Consider the following 23,047-nt stretch of genomic DNA (forward strand, 5'->3'; position numbering starts at 1 on the left):
ATCATGTATGCTCTAAGTTTGAGTTCCTAGAGATTTGAAGCACCAATGAACCTGATTTTTTTGCCAGCAGGTCTACTACATCAGGTAGGGTACATGGGGGTTCTTTTTCCAGATGGACCACTTGGGAACACCAATGCTATCTGGGCTAGAATGGCATCAGGAAAATCATCAGTCTCGCCGCCCTCTCTTTTTGCAGTACCCTGACAGAAAATGGATTGGGAAAGTATGTCTAATGAAAGCGGTCATTCTATGGGAGATGAAAATACATTTCCTATCTCTGCATTCCTGTAAGAAAATCTTGTGTAGAACTTTGTGAGCTGGATCTTCCTCATCAGGGTAAGTACACAGACCAGGTGATTAATCAGTGAATGGCTGCAACAGCAGCAGTAATACAAGTACTGTGCATGTCTTTAGTGAAACAAAAGCTGGGTCTCTGCATGACGTTATCTTTTTGCTGGTTAATGTATGCCTAGTCCTCTTTAGAAGTCAAAATCTGTGGGTAATCCCATTAAGGATGAGTTCTCAGAAAGAAGCATCAGCAATAAGGCTCCTTTACAGAATAAGCTAGGCTCACGCTCTATGGCACAGTGAGACACTTAGCTACCTAGTAAGATCTTGGGAGTAGATCCACTGCTCCTCTGGGTTGAAAAGAGACACTTGAGGTGATATGGGCAACTACAGGGGATATTCCTAGGTGCTTACCAATTAACATATGTCTGGCAAAACCCAACAAGAGGAAGCCTGATGTTAGGCACAAGCACTATAAGATGCTAGCAAAGTAGACATAAAAGACAGACTACATTTCTCAGCTTGACTGAGGATCCCACAGTGTAAGCATGGCAGTCACAGAAAAATTTCTATAAATAATAAAGAGTTATACTGAATCATGAGTAATTATTTTCTTCAGAAAGTACCTTGGAAGGTCAAACTCACAGCAATAACATGCTTAGATGCTTTTGTTAGGAAAGCTGTGAAAAATCACAGAAAGGGCAGTGCTAGGGAGAGAGTGTCTGCACATGCTGTTTTGGTTAATCAATACTTTCTTACACTGCATGCACAGTCAGTACTCAAGCAATTTTGTTGATCAAGAGGGACATTAGCTAAGAGGCAGCTGCATAACCTGTTTGGATTGTAAGACGTTGGACACTGAAGTATTATTGACAAAACAAAAAATATATAGATAAAAGGAAAAAAAAAAACAAGGGCCACAGTTGTTCATCTAGGGTCCAAAAAGAAAAAAAAGCCAGCAAAACAGGTTCTTTCTATGGTCTTCAAATCTAAGCTGAGGTACCCAAAAAAAAAGAAGGTCCAATTGACAATCTGGCTAGCCATTTCTGTGTGTGTTCCACTTGAACAGAGGAGCAAATAAAACAAAAAAGTTTGTTGTTCTATCTGGTTAGTGCACCTCTGGAGCACACTACCAAGCCATACTGTTCTCTGCTCTCTGGGTTCACTTTTCAACTCAAAGTGAAGAGCAAAAAGGTAATCTTCTTTCTTAAAAAAATGTTGCAAACTGAATAAATGTGTGATGTCCCACCACTGGACCAGTAATCAAGGAACCTCAATCCTCACCACTGGCAACAGTTGAGAATGTACACTAGGAGGATGACAAGTACACAAAGTATTTCCTGATGCATTTCTCTGCATCAAGTGCAATTTCCCTTAAGAGTACACAGAGACCAATCAGTCCGGGGCTGGTTTCTCTCTCTTCCTCCAGATCCCCAATAAGATTCTCCACTGGCACAGCTATAGAGTTGAGTCCTTACCCAAGGTTCCAAGGCAAATCCTCCAACAATCTCTCTGTCCCACCACTGCTTCATGTCCCTGCCCAAGTAGCTGACACACACACTCTTGGAGATTTGTTTACACACACACGCACACACCTGGGAAAGGCTGGCACAAGGTTATTAGCTATGGCTCCTTTTGCCCTGACTATAAGGTAGTTATTCACTGCCACCAGAACCCCTTATTAGCTACTTTAAGGCCCTTAACAAAGGGTGTCCAATTCTACTGTGCTAGATTAATATTAATATAACGGTAGTTTGACCAAGAGCAAGGCTATTAGGAGTGGCCCTCACAGTGTCACCAATATTTAATGATACATAATAAAAAGAACTAGACAATACTATATGTACACACACACACACACACTGACATCAGAGTTCAAAACCACAGGAAATATTTAATCATCATTGCAGCACAGTCTCTAAAAATAAAGAAAAATATCTAAACTAAGCTTTGCTGTATTTCTGACTGTATCCAAGAGAATTACTACATCCTAGTTAACTTACTTACAATGCAAAGCAGATGTGGTGAATGGATCTTCTAGTTGCTGTCAAGTCAAAGACAGAATACAGAATGCTGTCCCTCTCTCAGAGAGTTCTTTAATATCTCAAACATTACTGCTGGGATAGTTAGCAGAATTACATCATTTCTTGTCATCTGACTCCTAGTTCCCAGGCCCAAAACAACCATTGATGGCAGCTGGTAGCATTTACCATCTACCTGTAAAAATACATAGGCAAGAGCTTTTCCTCAGATCTTTGGCAGATGCTGGAAGTCATAAAACAATAAAACACTTCCAATACACTACAGACAGTTCCCCTGGTTTTACACACTGTCTCTCCTTGCTGCAATGAAACTGAAATATATTATCTTTTATTGAACAGCCATAAAGTAATTTACTTTTGGATATTTTTCTGAAGTTTTGCTGGACTGAAGTTAACCTCCTGTGTTCCAGTTTCCTCTGTTAACATATACACATTTAAACAGTTACAACAGTGCATATACATTTCTGTTCTATTCCAGAAGGGCATGCTGTGGTTACAATTTAAGCACAAGCACTGTATAAAATATCTTTTCAATACATGTCTGTACAAACCTAGTTTGATAGATACATGACATACAGTTCTAATACATTTGTAACACAAGCATCTTATATGAATCGTGTTTTTATTCACAAATGACATACAATCATTTACATAATTCCAGATAGCTGGGCTGGCAGTTTGTCACACAAACCACTTGCTTCAACAAAAAAAAAAAATTGCAGAAGGGCAAGTCCGCCATACTCCTACATATCTAAATGGATGGATGTCCATAAATAAAAAAAATGTACAGCGAATAGCAAGTGGTCAAACACAATTGGTCACTCGCCACCCAATTGAAAAGAAAAATGTTTGCATGAAGGCAAGAACCCCACACCTCTTCACACCCTCTGCTAATTGCATACACTAACTCCAAAATCACTCTAGAGTGAGAAAAGGGCGCATTCCACAATCCCTATTGTACGAAGATCCTGCAGATAAAAAAAAAAAAAAACCTTCAAGTACAATCAGATTATTTCTTTTTTATCAGCCATATCACAGTCTGTTCTGCCTGACAATTTGAATTATTAGCCCTCTTGTCTGTAACCCCACTAGATACATTAATGCTGAGATCCCACAACCTTGGAAATAAGGATAAACTTCCTTAAGTCCCCTCCCAAGTTCTGCAATATCCCTAATGTCAATGACTGTACTTGGACTAAATAAGGGAGTAGATTAAACAGAATCAACTACTTCCATTTTGAATGCAGTCAGTGCAATCTTACCCATACCACTTGAGCCAGTAGCTACTGTCAACAAAATCAGGAGGCAGCTTTTTCCAATTTGTTAAGAGAATGTACACATTTTAGCAGCAAGCTCAATGTTTACCACCAATCTAAAGATAGGATGATGATTTTTTACTGAAACTGTTATCACCACCTGACACCAGGCTGGAAAGAAAAGGTGTCAATGAGATGCTTAGTCTTTTCCACTCCTCAGCCATCTTACGACTTGTGTTCTCAGATCCAAATCTATGGAATCCTAGATGCGCCTGTCTACTACAATGCACTGACAAGAACATTTAACACAAAAAGTAGCCAGAGTCCTAGGAAGATTAAAACTGAGCTGCCTGATACAATCACTGTACTGCATCTAATGAAACATTTGAACTGTTGCTTACGAAATCAGGCAAATTAAAAGGTTAGATGCTACACCAGATAATAGTAAGATTCCCAGTAGCAGTAACTGTGCTGCAAAATCTGATGCTCTACAAAGCCATATTTTAAACACGTTACAAATTTGATATCCACAATCAATTTTTACTGAAAGTACTGTACCCTGCTTCACTGATGAAGTCTACAAAACCAGTATGACAGCTTGCCTACCTTGGTCATGGTTGCAAACCAACACTTTTAGTGCAATAGCAGCTTCAACTTTTACTGGCATTTCTTTGTCTTCAAGTAGGCTCTTCTTGGCGAGCTCAACGGCATTTCTTAAATTGAGTTCATTCTGGAATTTCAAAGAACGTAACCTGTGAAGAACCCAGCAGGACTGCAAAACAGTAAGAAACCCAAATCAGAAAGGTGCAATAAATGCCTTCCTAAAAAGTTCAAGTAGACATATGACACTGAAGATATATGCAATGATTTTTCACAAAAGCAGCAGTTAAACACACACGCTACATGTCTAAGTTGCAATATCTAGTCCTTTAAACATAGAGAGATCAGTTCTGGAAGAAATAAGCTTATTCATATACAATTTATTTCAGCTGCTTGACTGTGTAGATCTCACTCAAGATGCTTATTTGTACCAGATGAAAAATAATACAGCCAGCTATTGAGCACAGTTACTCAGATTAATTATGTACAAGTGGATTTCTACAAGTAATTTTCTCATATTAAATTACCAAATTCAATTTCTGGTGGCTAGAATTAAAACAGCTTAGAGAAACATGATGTCAGAGTTTCTGTACTATCTGCTATGACAAAGGAACAGAATTAACTATAATTATAGCAATGTCCAACAGAATGTTAACATGCCATTTACTACCACCACAGAAGAAAAGCACTCCTAATACCTTAAATGGCATATCCCATTTAGGTTCACATATGTAAATGAAACAATAAAAGATGCACAAAAGCAGTCATTCCCCAAAACTCTTAATGAATAAACAAAAACAAGCTACAAATCATGTGCAACAGAAAAGCAAAACAGCACTGAGGAATGGCTGCTTTTTAGAACATGATAGTTGAAATGTATGTACTTGTGTGTGAAAGAAACATCTAGGTTTGTCAATTTTATAATAAAATAAAAGGGCAATGTGTGTCAATTTTATAATAAAATAAAAGTGCAACATATCTGTATTGCGTGTATTCTGGCTATAGAGTCTGTTCATGCCTTGTTTTGTGGGACATATAACATAAAAAGCCCATCCCATTTCCTTAGATTTTGAAGCCAGCAATAAATGAACCAGAAATCAAGTTTTATCAAACCACCAATCCCCAAAACCTAAAGAGGCAAAACAACAGTCTGTTCAACCCAAATAGCTACTTCTGAGGGATGAATCACACTTTTCACCATAAGCAAAGTCCCTTAACGTACCTTTGTGAGTTATAGATCCCCTTCTATGACCCAGGAAACCCATACCACTTAAACGAACTTAAGTTACTTCCATTCAATCAATCATAGTCAGGAGTGACTTCAACCACTATAAACAAGGAATCATAGACAACCTCTCTAACTTTCAGGCACAGACATTCCTGGACTAGTTAGTCCATACACCCATTAGAGACAACAACATAGGTTCATAGGTTGGTACTAGGCTATCAGCCTTAGGGCCTATGCAAGCCTAGCCATAACAATTCCCTGGCTATTTCTTCCCACACTATTTACTTCCCTGGACACCTGTCTAGCAGGGTGACTGACATGATCCCCGGGGTGAATTTCCTTTCTCCCATCCAATCGTCAAGGTTCCTTTTGAAGACGGCCAAAGAGGCACTCTGCTTGACATGTATGGGCAATCTATTCCAGAGTCTGGGGAGTCTCTGGGTCAGGAACCTATCTCTCAAGCATGTTTTGTTTATTGTGATGACAAGGTTTAGATACCTGGAGCGTGTGGCTCTGAGGGATTGGGATTTCTTTAAGTGCAGCATGTCCAACAGCTCTGGGTTTGACATGGCCTTGTATGTTAAGCAGAGATCGCCTTTGAGTAGACGACATGCGACAGAGTATAGCTGGAGTTTTTTAAGGCGGTCAGCGTATGGCATCTGTTTTAGGCCTGTGATTCTTTTAGTGAGGCATTTCTGTGGCCTTTCCACTTGTTGCAGATGTCTTGAGAGGTACATACCAAACGGGGCGTTGTATTCTATAATGGGTCTAATGAGGGATGCGTACAGTGGGACAATGACCTCCTTTTTTCTGGATGAAAAGCCCTTAGTGATGAGGTGTACCACAGAGAAGGATTTCCTGACTGTTGTGGCGATGTGGTTATTGAAGGTGAGACCACTGTCCACCTGTGTCCCTAAGTCTCTTATCACACTTTCGGTGTTTAGTGTACTGCCACCTATATGGTAATTCACGGATACATGGTTTTTTCCCAAAGGGGATAACTATACATTTCTTGGCATTGAGCTTGAGCCCATGGCTCTGGCACCAAGAATCCTTGACAATCTTAACAAGCACTGGAAACATTACACCTCCACAAATGTAATCTCCTCACTAGTCAGGCTAGAACATAAAGCTGTCTCTTTCAAAATAAAATAAAGCCTCAGACACCAGATAACTTCCTACTTTTAGGTGACACACTGACAATATTTCAAGCCCCTCCTGAGTCCTAACTCAGGAAACACCACTGGCTATTCAGAGTCACTCACGAAAACCTTTTACAATCACATACACGGTTTCATAGAGGCAGCAGTGACTTCCCAAAATAAACACAAATTTAAAAACACAAGTCACCCTCTGAAATCTCAGCATCAATGAGTTGCATAAAAAATGAAGAAAATCATGGCCAAAAATAAGAAATGTAATGCCCAGTAAGGTAAGAACCCTCTAATCAAACTAAATAAACAACTCAGGGGACTAATTAAGCCTACTAAAGCCAAATTTGTGATAAAAGTACTAACAGCAATAGCAAGGTATTCTTCAGCTATGTCTGAAACCTCAAACGCAATAAAAACAATGTGCTGAACTAATTGTAAATGGAGACAGCTATACTGAGCTGGGGGGTATAGCAAATCTGCTGGTCGATAAATTCAGCTCCAGTTTTACCCTGCTTTCTCCCCCAGATACGTTTCAAGAAATACCCTCAACTGCCAAAAAAGCAATTACAAGAAAATAGAAATCAAAGTCTACACCAACTGTACTAGAAGTAGTGAATACAGTAACAGAAACAAAACAACTGGAATTGGGATCTTTAGAAAATGGTAGGAGTGAATTACATTGGAAAAAAATGGGAATTGTGGGAACAATGCATGCAGATGAGGAACAAGGATTAAAAGAAGGCAGGATGAATCAGCTATGTAATATTTGACTGACAATGATTGGACAGATTGCAAGTGATGTATAATGTTTGCAATTAAAATTACATCAATATGGTTTGTGATGTATAATCTTTGCAACTAAATTTATGTCAATATGGTTTGTTTTCATTTATATAAATGTATGACTGCTTATGTCATGCATGATAATTTAATAAAGATGTTTCTTGTTTTAAAAAAAAAATACCCCTAACCATAGTTTCCCACCTATCTCTATGGAAAAGGTCCTCAAATGCACTTTCCAAGTCCAAAAACACTGCATGAATGGAATCTGACAATATTTCAAGATGAGCCCCTAAAAGCAGGAAATATGACCTATCAGGACCACTGGAAGCACTATTCAATCGAGACATGCTGAAATATAAAGGGAAAATGACACAAGACTGTTGGTTTTGCTGCTGCTGGCCACACTTAAAGCATAACTGGTATGATCTCCTTGACATTCTAGAAAAGAGGCACTAGGGAGTTTGATATTTTACATCAATAACTGTGAGAGCTTTGCTCTCTTTCTCCATACTACGTAACTGAGTTTTTATCATTCCAAAGAAAGATAGTGATATCCTGAAAAGGTGAGTTTATAAAAATCACTTTGGCATTCTCTGTAAAATCTGTTAACTGCAGTCAAGCATGCAAAAAGCATAACAATTCCAGAGCGTGCAGGTGAGGTTGAACCTTTACTGGAATTTATTTATTTATTTTTACACTTGTCTGGGTTCTTAGAAGCCCTTTTTCAGCAGAGACCCGAAGAGAAAAGCTCCTAAAAAAAGGTTTAAGTAAACAAATAGTAAGAACAAAGATAAACACAGATCACATTTTAAGTATACATACTTCTGAAGTAATTCCATAACATGCAATAAAGGAATATATAGAATGGATAGAAATACAACACAATACATATATGGAAATTTTCACATAGTATGGCAAGAAACTAAGCAGAAATATGGTAAGACTAAGGTCAATACATTGCTGAACCAAGGTACTAGGCATTAAATAAGTAAATATACAGATAAAGTTGTGTGAACTTTGGAAGTTAATAAATAAATTAAAGAACAGTAATAAAGGATTATGGGAATTGAGTGTACCATGAGCTAACTAGTATGGAATATGACGGAAAAAAATGTGTAGGTAGTAGTAAGAGAGAGAGCTGGAAGTGATACAGTTAAGTTAGGTGATCACTGAATGTTTCTTGGGTATTATTTTAGAGCATGAACATATCCAATTTGATAGGAAAAAAAGATTGAATCTGTTTCTTGAAGGCATTTTTGTCTTTAAGTAGTCTAAGGGCTAAAGGGAGTGTGTTCCAATTTTTTTGCAATTGAGTGACAATAGAGTAGTTTCCCAAAGGTTTTGTCTGGCTTATGAACTTCAATAAAGTATTTATTTTTTTACATTTATTGACTAGGAAGGTGTGGCTGGGCACAAAAGCCCCTTTTAGCAGATACCAGGGAGCAAAGCTCCAGTACATATAGTATAGTGAAAATCTTTTCAGTTATATAATATCAACAATGACAGGCAGAATACAATTAAACCAAATATTACAATGTCAAACTAGTTAACATAGTAGCTATATATAAAGTAGTAAGGCTTCTTATTCTAATTATACTCTGTACAGCTATAGTTAGATAAATAACTACGCAGCAGGCTACATATCACAATACAGAGTACTGAGTTATTTACAAAGGGTAAATAACAAAGCTTGATTTAATTTTGAGCTATAAATGAAATGAGTAGTAAAAGAGAGTTAGAGAGTCACAGAAGGTGGGGTGGCTGATAGCAGAATGATAGTAACAGAGTCAGGGAGACTAGAGGTATAGTAGAAGAGGAGGAAGAAAGCAGAGATATTATACTTACCCTGGAGATGGACGGCTAAAGAGACAGCATGCTGCGATGTATTCTCTTAGATGTGTTATGAATGCCTGCTGGTCTTCAAGAAGGGTCTATATTATATCAAACGCTTAAAAAAGCGAACGATGTATAACTGAACCCATGTAAACGAAAGCTTATAATCTCGAAAGCTCAGAACAGCGATTTTTTTCCAAGGGAAAAAAAAATCGCTGTTCCAAAAAAAAAAAGAAAATTGAAATAATACATAAAGTGGGGGGCTTCACCCCCCCTACTTAAATATACCAACTCCGAGATCGCACTACAGTGCCGAAAATGGCAAAGTAACGGAAGCGGCCAAGCAAATTCTTTCCCTGGGAAAGAATTCACTTAAAAGCCACTTTGCTATTTTGCATTTTCGTTGTTTTAAGTTTGACCAAGACGCATTCGATATAATGCGTCTTCGGTCATCTAATAGGAACCCTTCAAGAAGCCTAAGCACGAGTGAGATGGCATTCTAGGGGGTATCTACAGAGTTTGAACATAAGAAGGCTCTCAATGCATTTTGGCTTTAGTGACAGAGAAGAGAAGTATGTCTTTAGGGCAAAGAGTTTTGCTAGGGTGGTAGTGTTGAAGCCTACCCTTTAGTGCTGGATAACTATCAGGGTATATTAGTGTATGAGCTAGTAGTAGCTGACTATAGTGGATGTGATGTGGGAGTTCAGTCCAATTTTGTTGTTTACAGGCAGAACAGTGATGAGTTCTAAAGGGGTGATTTGTAGCAATGTGAGCTGTTTTACTGTAAGCATTGTTCTAGCTTTGTTTGTGTGGAAGTTTACATGTTAGTAAAGCACAGGAAGCATCAAACACTAGGGTAAGTAGGAGGTAGGCTTTAACTACGATTTCTCCAATTCTTTCTTTTAGCCAGGATTTTGTTCTACGTAAGTGGCAGAGGCTTTGGTATTTTTTTAACAACAGTTTGGAATTGTACATCAAATTTCATATTGTCATTAGTTGTGACTACTAAGAGTTTGGTGTTAGGGACCTGTTTAATCAGGGTGTTAGTTAATGAAGTGATTTTGACGCAAGTTTTGCTTTGGGAAAATGTTTCAGGGGTAAAAAGTAGCAGTTTGTTGTTTTGTGGGGGTCAGGGAGGAGCTGAAAACTGTTTGGCCAGCATTCTATGGGCATTAAATATTCTTGAGTAATTTCTTGACGTTTTTGTAGGTTAAAAGCTGTACATATGAGTATAGAATCATCTGCATATTGCACTAGAATGGCATATTTGGAAGCAGTGTGACGATCATTTATAAATACGTTAAACAGGAGGGGTCCAAGTATGGAACCTTGTGGCACCCCTACAGTAATGGCCAGAAATGATGAGCATTCTTGCTATCATTTGACAGCTTGGAATTTGTTAGCTAGCTTTTAAAACAGGAGAGGGAAGAAGAGGAAGAGAGTTTTAGTAATGGTTTATGGTGAAAGACAGTGCTGAATGCTCTGGAAAGGTCTAGAAATAAGGAAGATATCAGATTTATGATATTTCTTTTTTTCCATATCTATTTTTGTTTTCCAAAAGTATATTACAGTAGATAAAAATACAAACAATCATGAAAATTGTCAGATACAAAGTAATATTTGTTTCAACATGCAATCAGGTCATATTTCTACTAAGTTACATAGAATAAAACCCATTTACTATTTATTTTCAAATTTTAACAGGAAAATGTATAGAATTATCCTAATTGCAAGGTGTAGTAAACTAACACACTATATACAATATTTACAGCAGGTGCAACAGCAGCTAAAGGGCTGAAGCATAAGAGAGATGCATCTGTGTTTGACTTATCCTTCAGCTGCTTGTCTAAGCTTCTTTGATTTGTACTTTACTAAGTATAGGGGAAGTTTGTATACAATGTGATGATTTAATTCTTTGAATAATATTCATTCTTTTAGAATGTGGTTCAGAAGGAGACTCTGGTATTTTTGAAAATATGTGCATTTATTACTACCCCTTGTGATTAGTTTATGTGCTGTAACATATCTAGTACCTTTGTTCTTGAATTCCTCCCATGACAGTTTGGTTCTATCTGTCCAATTCTGGGTGATATATAGTTTCATTAGTGCAAATAATGTGATTAATAGCCGTGTGTCCTGCTTAAGTAATTTTTTTGGGGGGGGGGTTATATGTAGAATAGCAAATTCCCACGATAATGCTGACTGCTCATAACCCATTTTTTCTAACTTCACAGATTTCCGACATTTCTGTTTTTATTAAAGGCATCAGCAAAATGAAGTAGAGCACTAGTGGTGGTATGGTTGGGACATTAATGAAGGATGCCTTAAAGTGTACTGCAAAGTTGCAGAAATGCATCCAGGCATGCCAGCACACAGCTATGCTTGTGCCTGCCAATCTCAACATGCCATTAGCCATGTTAGAAATAAGGCACATGGAAATGTTCAACAGAGACTGGAAGGTAAGCCAGCTGTTTATCCACTGATTTCCTGTCTACTGCAGATAAAAGCCTTGATAGAGACTTGGATAACTACTATATCAAGTCCCTCTGAAAGCATGTAACATGTGCCAAGTAGCACAGCACCATGACAGCAAAGGTCGCTGAAGTATACATCAGCATTCTGACTCTGCCTAATGCACTGGACTCTCTATTAGGGTGTAATGGACAGTACAGCTTTCCTTGGCCAGCTTTTTTTTGTTAGCTGCCACTAACACCATGGAGTCTACCATGGGATCCTTGCTCCAGAATGGCCTATTTTTTTTGAAAAACCAATATCTTTGGTGGGCTTATGGGGAACTGGTTTAACCACATCCAGTTCCTTCCCAGCCCATTTCGAAACTAGGTCCACTAGTTCATCAGTGGGAGGGGCCACCACAGAAGTAAATGGGCCAGCCCCAAAAGCCTTGAGGAATACGGAATCTTCCAGTGGCGCCACTGTTTTACGTCAAAAACTCCATTATCTCATCAAAGGAGACAAAGGACCTCTTCCCCTCACCAAAATGAGTACCTTCAGTGAAGGAAAGCTGAATGAAGTCCATGTAGCCTCCTTTTGCATGTATGCTTGTACTGCACTTTGTGATGATTAAGGTATTGCCAGTTATGACAGAAAAAGTAGAGCAGAGGAGGTGTAACATATGCCAGCATAGCTAGCTGGAGTTTTGTAAATAATTATATGTCATCTGGCTACTGCAGCTGTGATTTATTTGAACATCTACTGCTGTGGTAAGTTTACTTACATGACTGTATTATGCTCACTCATTAAATCACTGCTGCAGTAGCCTTAGCAATGCTCACTCATTAAATCACTGCTGCAGTAGCCTTAGCAATGTGACTAGATTACAATAGCTTACAGAGATTGGTAAGAGGAAGGATGATGGCCAGGAAGCCACTGGAAAACAGTCCTAAGCAAAGGCAGTTCTACACCTGGCAAAGAAATCTACTGTATGGTGCTACATAAACGAATGCACAGAGGACAGAGTATCTGTCCCTAGAAAGCCTCTTTCTAAAAAGCCATAGAAGAAGCCAGAGCCCAGGTAAATTAAGCCTTGACCCTGCATAGAAGCATCTTATTATGATGGGAATTACAAAAAGAAAAGCAAGAGAACCATCTAGAAAAGGTCTGTTTTGACAAGGGATGCCCATTACTTCATACTATAATAGAAGCTAAAAAACTGTTCAGCTTTCCTAGCCAATTTAGCTCTGTCAAGATAATAACAAAACCTACATTGTGTGAGAAGATCTGTTATGTGAGGAAGCTTGTGGTAACTGTCCCAGGCCAATTCCAATAGGTCTACTTGAGGATGCCCCACAATTTGATGAATTCCTGTAAGATCTCACTCTTTCAATTTTCATTCATGAAGATCTATCTTCCTCATGGTCAACTTGTCTGACACAACATTTTGCAATGATGGAATGAAGGAAGCTTGGATGGGGTTAGAAAGTGCTGAACTGCTACTCTCAATGTACCACAGGCAGCCTGCATACAGGATAAGCTCTGATACCTCCATGTTTGTATATGTACTGCATAGCTGTGAACTGTTATCACTAGAAGAGGTTCAAAGGACCACAGTGGAGTCAAGCTCATAAATAACTGACATCTGCACATCATCTGTGTGCCTTGGTCTAATTTGCTCCACAGCCCCTGCACTTTAACTCCTATATACATGGTTCCTAGTGTGAAACCTGATCCATGTGACATCTGACATTACAGATTGTGCAGGAATTGTAAAAGAGAAGGAAAGACTTGGATACAGGGGTACCTGGGTCTCTTCACCAAAATAGCACCCTCATTAAAAAGCCCAAAAATAATATGAAAGTTAGGGAACTGTGAAAATGCTGGAACCACAGTGTTTTCAGAAAGCCACTGAGTCTTCCTCTATGTATTCTAGAAAAGGGAATTATAAGAATCACAGACACCAAGAACCCCTATAAATCCTGAGAAATCTCTTAGCTGAACTCTGTCACTGAATGAAAAAGCTCAGGAAAAAGAATAGTTGTGTAAAATCTTACCATAACCATAGATGTCTTTCTCTTTTAAATGCTGCGGTATTCATAACATGAGGGAGTCTGCCAACAACTGACTTATACATCCTGCCAGTATACAAAAGTCTAATGCTACTGTGAGGTACATTTGATGCCGCACATCAGCGCACGTATATTAGCCAGAGAGACATCAGGTATAAAGCAGATGTCAACACGTACCAACCTCAGAACTGAATGCCGCAAAACACACCAGCCTGATCTTAAGTGATTAAAACATGCCACCAGGGGCCAGGCAAGCATCAAGGGGAAAGCAGTAGTACTGCAGATTATAGAAGAGAAGGACATCTCTGGTTATGGTACGATTTTACACAACTATTCTATGTCTTTGTATTCACATGCTGCAGTATTCATAACATAAGGGAGATTACCAAAGCCCATGCAGAGGAAGAACTGGGTGGAGGAGCAGAAATATTCTACACAAAGCCATGCAGAATCGTTCTGGCAAAACCAGCCCTGGACCTGGAAATAACTTCTAGTTTATAGCGTTTAGTGAAGGTATGAACAGAAGACCAGGTAGCTGCCTCCAGTATAGAACAAGTGACCAACCCTTTAAAGAAAGCTCCAGAGGAAGACACTGCCCTAGTGGAATGTGCCCTACCTGGAGAGGAGTCTTTCCAATGGCTATGTAACAGAAGGAAATAGCTTTTGAAATCCAAGAGGAGACAGTCTGCTTGGAAACAGGCTGACCCAGGGCCCTTAGGTGATAGGAAACAAACAGGCATTCAGACTTACAGACAGGTTTGGTTTTGTTCAAGTAGTATTTGAGTTGCCTGTGCACATCTAAAATGTGCAGAATCCTCTCACTAGAGGATTGAGGAGAAGGGAAAAGGGCTGGAAGGTAGACAGACTGATTGAGAGATAAGTCATTAACTACCTTAGGCATAAAGGAGGGATTAGTGCACAAAGAGACCCTATCCATATGGAAGACTGTGAAGGGGGAGGCAGATATCAGAGATTGTAACTCAGATACCCTTCTGGCAGAAGTAATGGCCATGAGAAGAATAGTATTCCAGGTGCAATGTTGCAGAGAAGAGGAACTTACTGGCTCAAAGTGGGCCAGGGTAAGTTTCTCCAAGACAAAATTGAGATCCTAGGGAGGAGGAACTGGTTTCCTTGCTGGTCTGATGTAAAGGACGCCTTTTAAGAAGAGCTTAACTTTCTACCTGGAAGCTAAAAGTGGAGACATAGGCAGACATGCAGAGATGGCAGACAGATGGGCTTTAACTGAAGTGCAAGACAGCCCACTCTTCATCAATTCCCACAAATAGGACAAGACCGCTGGGACATCCACTAACAGTGGCTAAAAATCTTTTTTGAGACACCAGATGAAAAACCTCTTCCATTTGGATTTCCTAGTTATGGGTTTTCTTGTTCTGGCCTCCTGCAGAACTTGAAGCACGTCCTCAGAACAAAAGGTGTCTGAAAGAAATCACCCTATCACCCACAAAGTTAGATTTAGAGTTGACATCTGTGGATGTACTACAGTTCCCTTGTCCTGTGTGAGTAGGTTCATTTTGTGGGGTAACTTGTGCCGATTGTCCTTGGCTAAATGCAGGAGGAGGGGGAACCAATGCTGTCTTGGCCAAAAGGGGGGGTCACCAGTAAGACTTCTGGTTGCTTCTGCTGTATTTTCAGCAAGACCTTTTGGAGAAGTGGGAGGGGGGGAATGCATACAGAATCATCCCCTACCAAGAGAAAGACAGACCATTCACCTTCTATGCCAAGGGATGTGGGATCTTGGGCACAGAATTTGGGAAGTTGTCTGTTCATGGGGGAGGCAAAGAGATCTATCTGAGGTATACCTCATCGATGGACCATGTCCAGAAACACATTCATGTGTAACATCCATTCGTGGGATTGAGTCATGGATCTGCTGAGTATGTCTGCCACAACATTCTGAGTCGAGGGAATGTAGACAGCTTGAATGCCCTTGCAAGGCTAACTCCCAGGTCTATAAAGCCAGTCTGCACAGGAGGTAAGACTTTGTCCCTCCCTGTTTGTTGACATACCAGAGGACCATGGTATTTGTCTGTGAACCATCTTAAGACCCCTGAAAAAAGCACAGGCTTGAAGATTTAGAAGGTGAAAATCAAAGCCCTCATCTCCTTTATACTGATGTGCTCCCTTGTTTGGCCTAGAGACCAAACATTTCTGACCTTTCAGGATTCCACTGCTGCCCCCCCATCTTAAGTCTGAAGCATCCATCTAAAGCTCCTGAGTAGGGAAAGGTGGTTGTAAGAACAGACCTGGGTTCTTTGCAACCTAAGTATCCACCAGTTTAACTCCCTTTTCAAGCAGGGCAGGAGTGGGATAAAAGTCCAGAGGATGAGAGTGTTGCATCCAAACTGTTCTCAGGAACTGCTGGCATTTTCTCATGTGTAACTTGGCTAAAGGGAGCATGGGGATCATGGAGGCCATGAACCCCAAGATATGTAGAAACTCCTGGCAGTCAGAGATTGAAGAAGCAAGAGTTTCTGGAAATAGGAAGTAAGGGACAGGACCTCTTCTGGAGGTAAAAAGGTTAGTACCCTGCCTGTCTGAATCCTGCAGTCAAGAAAAATGTGGTCTTGGGAAAGGATCAGAGCAGATTTCTGATTGTTGATGGTGAACCCTAGACTCTCGGGGAGAGACACAGTGATGGAGAGATTCTCCTGAAGGATTGTCCAGAGATGGGGCCTGGAGGAGTAGGTCATCTAGGTAAGGAAAACTCTGTATACCCTCTAGCCTGTAGTAGGCTATGATAGGAGCTAAACATTTTGTGAAGACCCTCGGTGCCTTAGACAGATCAAAGGGCAAAGCACAGAACTGAAAATGTGAAGTAGTAATAGAAAAGCAAAGAAATTTCCTGAACCAAAGGTGAATGGGGATATGAAGGTAGGCATCTTTGATGTCTAAGGACACCATAAAGGCCAGGGGAAGTACGAGTGGAAGAAGGGTGGGTATAGTTAGCATACGAAAGATGGGAACTTTCAGAAAGATATTTAGATGGGAAAGGTCTAGAAAGGCGCCATCCTTCCTGGGAACCAGGAATATCCTGGAATAAAATCCTTTTCCAACTTGGGAGGGTGGGACTTCCTGAATAGTGCCTTGAGAGAGAAGGCTGGATATGACCTGGGGGAAAAATTCCAATTGTTCTTTCGGAGGTTGTGGAATGCACCTGAATGAGGGAAGAGTTTTCTACACTATGAAATATCCTTGTCAAATGATGGACAGGACCCAGGAGTCCTGAGTTATCTGATTCCAAGCAGGGACAGAAAGAGAGAGAGGCATAGAGACAAAGGGCCTGGAGGCGGGTAGTCACAGACTACCAGGCTTAGCCTGAAAGAGCTTTTTCTGGGTGGGAGTAGAGGAGGCAGATTTAGATGGAAATCATTTCCTAGGATCTCTCTCACCTTTAGAAGAGGATTCATCTCCTGATGATTTCTCATCATCTGAGGAAATCTCCTCAGAGGTCCTCTTTAAGGGAGTAGAGGGATGAAATGCAGGAGAAGGGAGAGGGGGCACTGAGGTCTGTCATACGGCCATACAGGCATTGAATAGACCTTGGGAGAAGGCCTGCCAATCCAGTGTTTGTTCTTGGGGGTCAGGGGAAACATGTTTAGTCTTGACCTTTTTCTTTTTTATGACCTCCGTGTGGTGGAAGGTGGATGGGCCAGATGTCATCCTGCATTCCACAATGTCAGTAGGGACATCCTCCCGCACAATGATCTGAGTGATGCCACGTGGGCCTTCAGTAATAATAAGTCATGCCCCCCCCCCCCCTACACCTAAGTCGGACGCCTGCAATTCCCACGCAGACATGCTGGTAGGGTCCTTCACGGCCTCCACTCTGGTATAACATCTACCGACTCTGGGATGGCTTCTGGGCCCACATCGGTCTTGGGATAGACGCCCGGACAAGAGGGAGCAATGGGTAAATCAGGTCGTGGCTTCTTGGATGTTTTTGGTTGCAGCTCATCTGAAAGGCCCGACGCTGCCTGTATATCACTCGAGAGATGCTTAAGACACTGATTCTCATGATAAAGCTTCAGCGAAGCCAAACAGCTATGAAGGGTTTTGGGTATGAAGGCCTAACAGATAGCACAAGCAGTATGGTCGTGGTCTGGGCCTAGTCAAAACAAGCAAAGGTTGTGGGAGTCCTCATGTGGAATCTGCTTTCCAAACTGACTTACCTTCCTAGTTGACATGTAATTACAGCAAAATACAGTAGCCAAAATATTAAAGAGAAAACCCTAATAGGGCACTTATCTGAACCAAAGTTTGCAACTTATCTGACGAGCAACGATCAGACAGGAGGCAGAAAAGTTCTGAGGTTGGTATGTGCTGATGTCCACTTTCTACCCATCTCTTTATGGCCGACGTACATTTGCTGATGTGCGGCGTCGCATGTACCTCATTGTGCCATTAGACTTTTGTATACTGGCTGGATGTATGAGTCAGCCGGTGGCAGACTCCCTCATCTTCTGAATACTGCAGCATATGAATAGAAGGGCATTGTGCAGATATAAATTCACTTTTTCTTGTGAAGTAATTGCTTTCTGAATAGAAGCATCTGGATTTTAACCTTTTTTTCCCCCTCCCAATTTATTTATTTATTATTTGTTGACCGGGAAAGTCTGAGTAGGACAGAGCCTATTTTCAGTGGAGGCCCTGGGAGAAATGCTCCAGATGCATGTCAATAGAATGTGGGAGGAAACTGGAGTACCCGGAGGAAACCCACACAAATGCAGGGAGAACATACACATTCCATACAAAAGGCACCCCAGCTGATAATCAAACTGGAGAACCCTTTGCTGTGAGGCGACAATGTTAACTACTGCACAACTGCGCCACCAACCTAGGAACACTATCCATTTAAAGGAGGGTGACAGAGGAATTTATTAAGTTCCTTTAAAAAACCCAGACTGATAAGGAGATTTCTAACCCAAGTAGGAGACTTCTGCTACTATGAATAGGACTCTGCAAGATATAAGTCAGTCATCTAAATACCCTGCAATATGCAACAGGCTATCACTGGAGTTATACACTTTACGAACACACTTGGAGCAAAAGGTAAACCGAAGGTAAATGCAGACAACTGAAAGTGTAAACACTGTGTCAAAAATTAATGTAATGTTGAGCATCTTTTAAAATTAGTGGTGCTCCACCCCCACAAAAAAAAAAAATACAGAGAGAGAGAGAGAGAGAGAGAGGAGGGATGAGCAATAATGAAGTGTAACTAGCTGAGAAAGGGTATGTTGAGAACTGATCTCCAGACGGATTCTTTCTCTGTCTGCGACAAACTGCTGCCAAACAGAAAAATAACAGCTAGATTACAGGACAAATTAAAAGGATTTCCAGCGTCGGAAGAGGGTAAGGAATGATGCAAAGGTCATTCCAAAAGTTTGTTTTACTTATTTATTTTTATTTGAAAACAGTAAAACATCTTTTAAAACTACAAGTACTGCCTTTCATAAAAGACCCTGAGTTTGAAGAAAAAACGTCTGTCAGGAGAGCACAAAAGGGGGTGAAAAACCTGAGGAAACCCCTGAATCAGTTTCCCTCATTCATCAATTAATTGGAGAACTTGAGTCATAGAGGGATCAAACAAAACTTCCTTATCCAGGGAAAGTTTAAAATTTCAGTTTTAACAATCTCAGAAAATTTCTGTATATACACCCAAGCCAACCTTCTCAAAACAGAAATACAAGATGCTGCACAACATGGCACAATCAAAATAACACTTCAAAGCATGTCTGATTACCAGGGTAACAGAAACAATTATAACAGAAAGTTTAAAATTTAAATTTTAACAATCTCAGAAAATTTTTGTGTACACACCCATGCCAACCTTCTCATAACAGAAATACAAGATGCTGCACAACACGGCACAATCAAAAGAACAATTCAAAGCATGTCTGATTACCAGGGTAACAGAAACAATTATAGAATTTAGAGATGAATTTAAAGAAAAGGCATGCAGCGATACTTCTCATATTCTCAAAACAGGTCAATAAAAATTTTTTAGTAGTAAGATTGGCAGTTCAGAAATCTAAAACCTAAAGTAGCAAAAGAATGGTATTCCTGTGGAAGTTTACAAGTTAGAAGAAGAAGGTAATAAAGATATGGTAGGGTATTTTTAGCAGTATTTTAAAGGGGAGGGGACTACCAGCACTGTGGAAAAAAAGATATGGTAGCTATACATCTTTCAGATCCAGCATCATATGGAGCCATTTCAATTTTAAACCATTATAAAGTGTTTATATCTATATTAACTAAGAAAATGGCAAAGGTTTTACCAAAACTTACAGATCAATATTTTTATGGAGGGGAGGCAAACATTTGGCAGCATTAATAGGAAAATTATAATCCAGAGGAAAGCAGAATGTAAGAAAATACCACTATTGTTGGTGGATCTTAATGCAGAGAAAGTATTCTCTGGAGTTAAGTTAGGAAAATTTGATTAACGCAACTGAAACATTTGCATTGCCTTAATTAGGACGACCTATGAAGGACTGAAGGTAAGAGTTAAGATGGTTGAATTCCTCTCCAACAAGGTGTACTTAAAGGTGTACTTGAACAGAGGAACCAGGCAGGGCTGTAGTCTTTCCACTTTATCTGCTTTACATTTAGAGCCACTGGAAAATAAAATAAGGGAATGACACAACCCATGATATAAATGGTACAGTAATCAAGAAATGTTGGCTTTATTTGCAGATTTTATTATTTGCTTGATAAATCTAGAAAAGGACCACTTGATGCTGTGGAATATTTTGATACAGTTTCAAGTCTTTTCAGGATATAAAATTAACAAAGATAAAACAAAGACTATAACTAGGTACAGACACTAACTGGCTGAACAATGCAAAAAATCTTTTGGGACATAAGCTGAAATACTTAGGTGTATGGATTAAAAGGGATTCTGTTATGGCAGCTAAGGATATGTGGGAAAACACTAAAAGAAAGCTAATACAAAAACAGAGAAACTGGAACTCTTGATTTTGGATATGGATAGTGACATACAAACAGTGAAAACAGTTTACTCCCTTTAACTTTATATACAGGTCAGGCATATTTAATTACTGAAGAGTTAAAAGCATTCATTTGGGACAAAAAAAATGGCAAGTGTTAAATGGGATAAGTTGATCCTTCACACAGAAAAAGGTGGTTTAGGATTACCCAATTTGAATGGATACTTTAGAACTACACAATTAAAGCTCTAATACATACTGCAAGCACAGGCAGTCAGTAAATCACACCCTATATAACTCAGAGTTGTGGGTCACATACGGGTTGCACAGCTAGGCTTATAAGGGTGTTACTGTTTGTTAGCCTGGCATACAACTAAGAAGGTTATAAAAATAGATAATGATGAAATGGAAGGGGGTCAAGAAATAAGGAGAAAGAAGAAATTTGGATGTAAAACCTCAAGGAGAAAGTACAGCTGCCTACTTACCTGTTAACAGTAGATTGTTTGAATTCCTCACTGCCCTGGGACATTTTGGGTTATCTGCCAAGGTAACCCAGTACTGGTCAGCTTTCAAAAGCTCAAACTCCCCTCTCACTCTCTTCCTGTAACAGCTGATTGGCTGAGCACATCCTGAGATGGAAGCCTTCAGCTTTGACAGGAAATGAGCATTCACATCTGCAGCCAATTACAATACCGTATAAAAAAATCCATTATACCATGACCCCCCATTAATATTCCAAAACGTACACGCTGATTGGCCAGCGTGCACATTGTAAATCGACTTATACTAATGGAAAAAGGTCTGGTCGCTCGGACTTTTTCCATTAGTATAAGTCTTTTTTAAAACACTGTCTCGCTATGTTAAAGGAGTTTAACATAGCGACACAGTGTGTAAAAAGCAATGGAGATCTTGCTTTCTCCGTGGCTTTTTTTTTTTAAACCTGTCTTGCTATGTTAAATGGATTTAACATAGCGAGACAGCTTTAAAATAAGCAACGGAGATCTCCGTTGCTTATTTTAAAGCTGTCACACTATGTTAAACCCATTTAACATAGCAAAACAGTTTGTAAAAAGCAATGGAGATCTTGCTTTCTCCATTGCTTTTTTCAAAACTGTCTTGCTATGTTAAATGGGTTTAACATAGCAAGACAGCTTTAAAATAAGCTTTTTTTAAAGCTGTCTCGCTATGTTAAACCCATTTAACATAGCGAAACAGTAAAAAGCAACGGAGATCTTGCTTTCTCCGTTGCCTTTGCCCACAGCTCTGATGTACTGCGTAGGCATACGCAGCACATTAGAACTGCCGCGGAATACCAGACAGCTGCGGAAGGGCAGCAAGAAGGCATTATACAATGCCATTATTTAAGAAAAGTAATTTTTTTTCTTAAATAATGTCATTGTATAATAGCAATAACCCACTTCTGGGTGTGGGTTATTGCTATAACAACAACCTAATCAAACAGGTTGAAGCCCACCTCAATTATCCAAAATCTGGGGGATGGTAGTTGGGTACTGAAACTGAGACAGTGAGGAATTCGAACATCTACATTTACAGTTAAGCAGGGCGTATGCAACTGTCCTATGTTCATAATTCTCAATGCCTCAGTGGCATTCAGGGAACATTCCCAAAGCTTGCCCTACATGGCAGGTGGAAGGATATGGATCCAGGAGCCCCAGGAGAATGATCCTAGAAAAGCCTGCTCTGGACCTTGAAAACAAATCCAATTTGTAGTGCTTTTTGAAAATGCAAACAGAGGACCAGGTTGCTGCCTCTAGAATGCTTCTAGTATCCACACCTTTCCAATATGCTACTGAAGAGGATAAGGTCCTAGTCAAGTCAGCCTGCCTGAAAGAAATTTACATTGATGGGAGTAACAAAAACAATGGCAGAGGACACTATAGTGCAATAGTTTGCTAGAGACAGGATGCAATTTCTTAGCCATGTATAGGAGACAAACAGATGTTTAGCATTTCCTAAAAGTCTTTTCTTTCAGAGGAGTATCTGAGCTGCCTTCGTGCATCCAAGATATGTAGGAATCTTTTTGTTTTTTGGATCAGTAGAGAACACTGGGAGACTGATGACTTGATTCAAGGTAAACTCAGAAACAGCATTAGACATACCTGAAAGGTTAGTGTATAACACAACCTTGTCCCTGTGAAAAATCAAATAGGTCAATTTTTCAAGAACAAAGTTGAGATCCCAGGGGAAGGAATTTACTTTTGAGGAGGTCTCACATGCAATACTCCTTTCATAAAATGTCTAACAACCAAAAATGTATGATTGCCTATATAGTAAGCGATGGTTTAATAAAGATGTTTTTTGTTTTAAAATAAATGCAGGAAATGAATAACTGATGTAATATTGCTTAGGTA

General features: G+C 39.8%; 1 protein-coding gene across 1 annotated transcript in view; it reads right to left on the reverse strand.

Annotated features, from left to right (window-relative positions):
- The window catches only part of IPO8 (importin 8), a 3,293,983-nt gene that overhangs the window by 1,420,677 nt on the left and 1,850,259 nt on the right, over positions 1–23,047 (reverse strand). The window contains exon 14 of the mRNA XM_044088203.1: positions 4,193–4,358. Within this exon, the coding sequence (XP_043944138.1) occupies positions 4,193–4,358 (166 nt within the window). The remainder of the gene's footprint in view (positions 1–4,192; positions 4,359–23,047) is intronic.

Source organism: Protopterus annectens, chromosome 11.part0 (assembly GCF_019279795.1).
Source record: "Protopterus annectens isolate FY-2018-M chromosome 11.part0, PAN1.0, whole genome shotgun sequence".
Classification (NCBI taxonomy): domain Eukaryota; kingdom Metazoa; phylum Chordata; order Ceratodontiformes; family Protopteridae; genus Protopterus; species Protopterus annectens.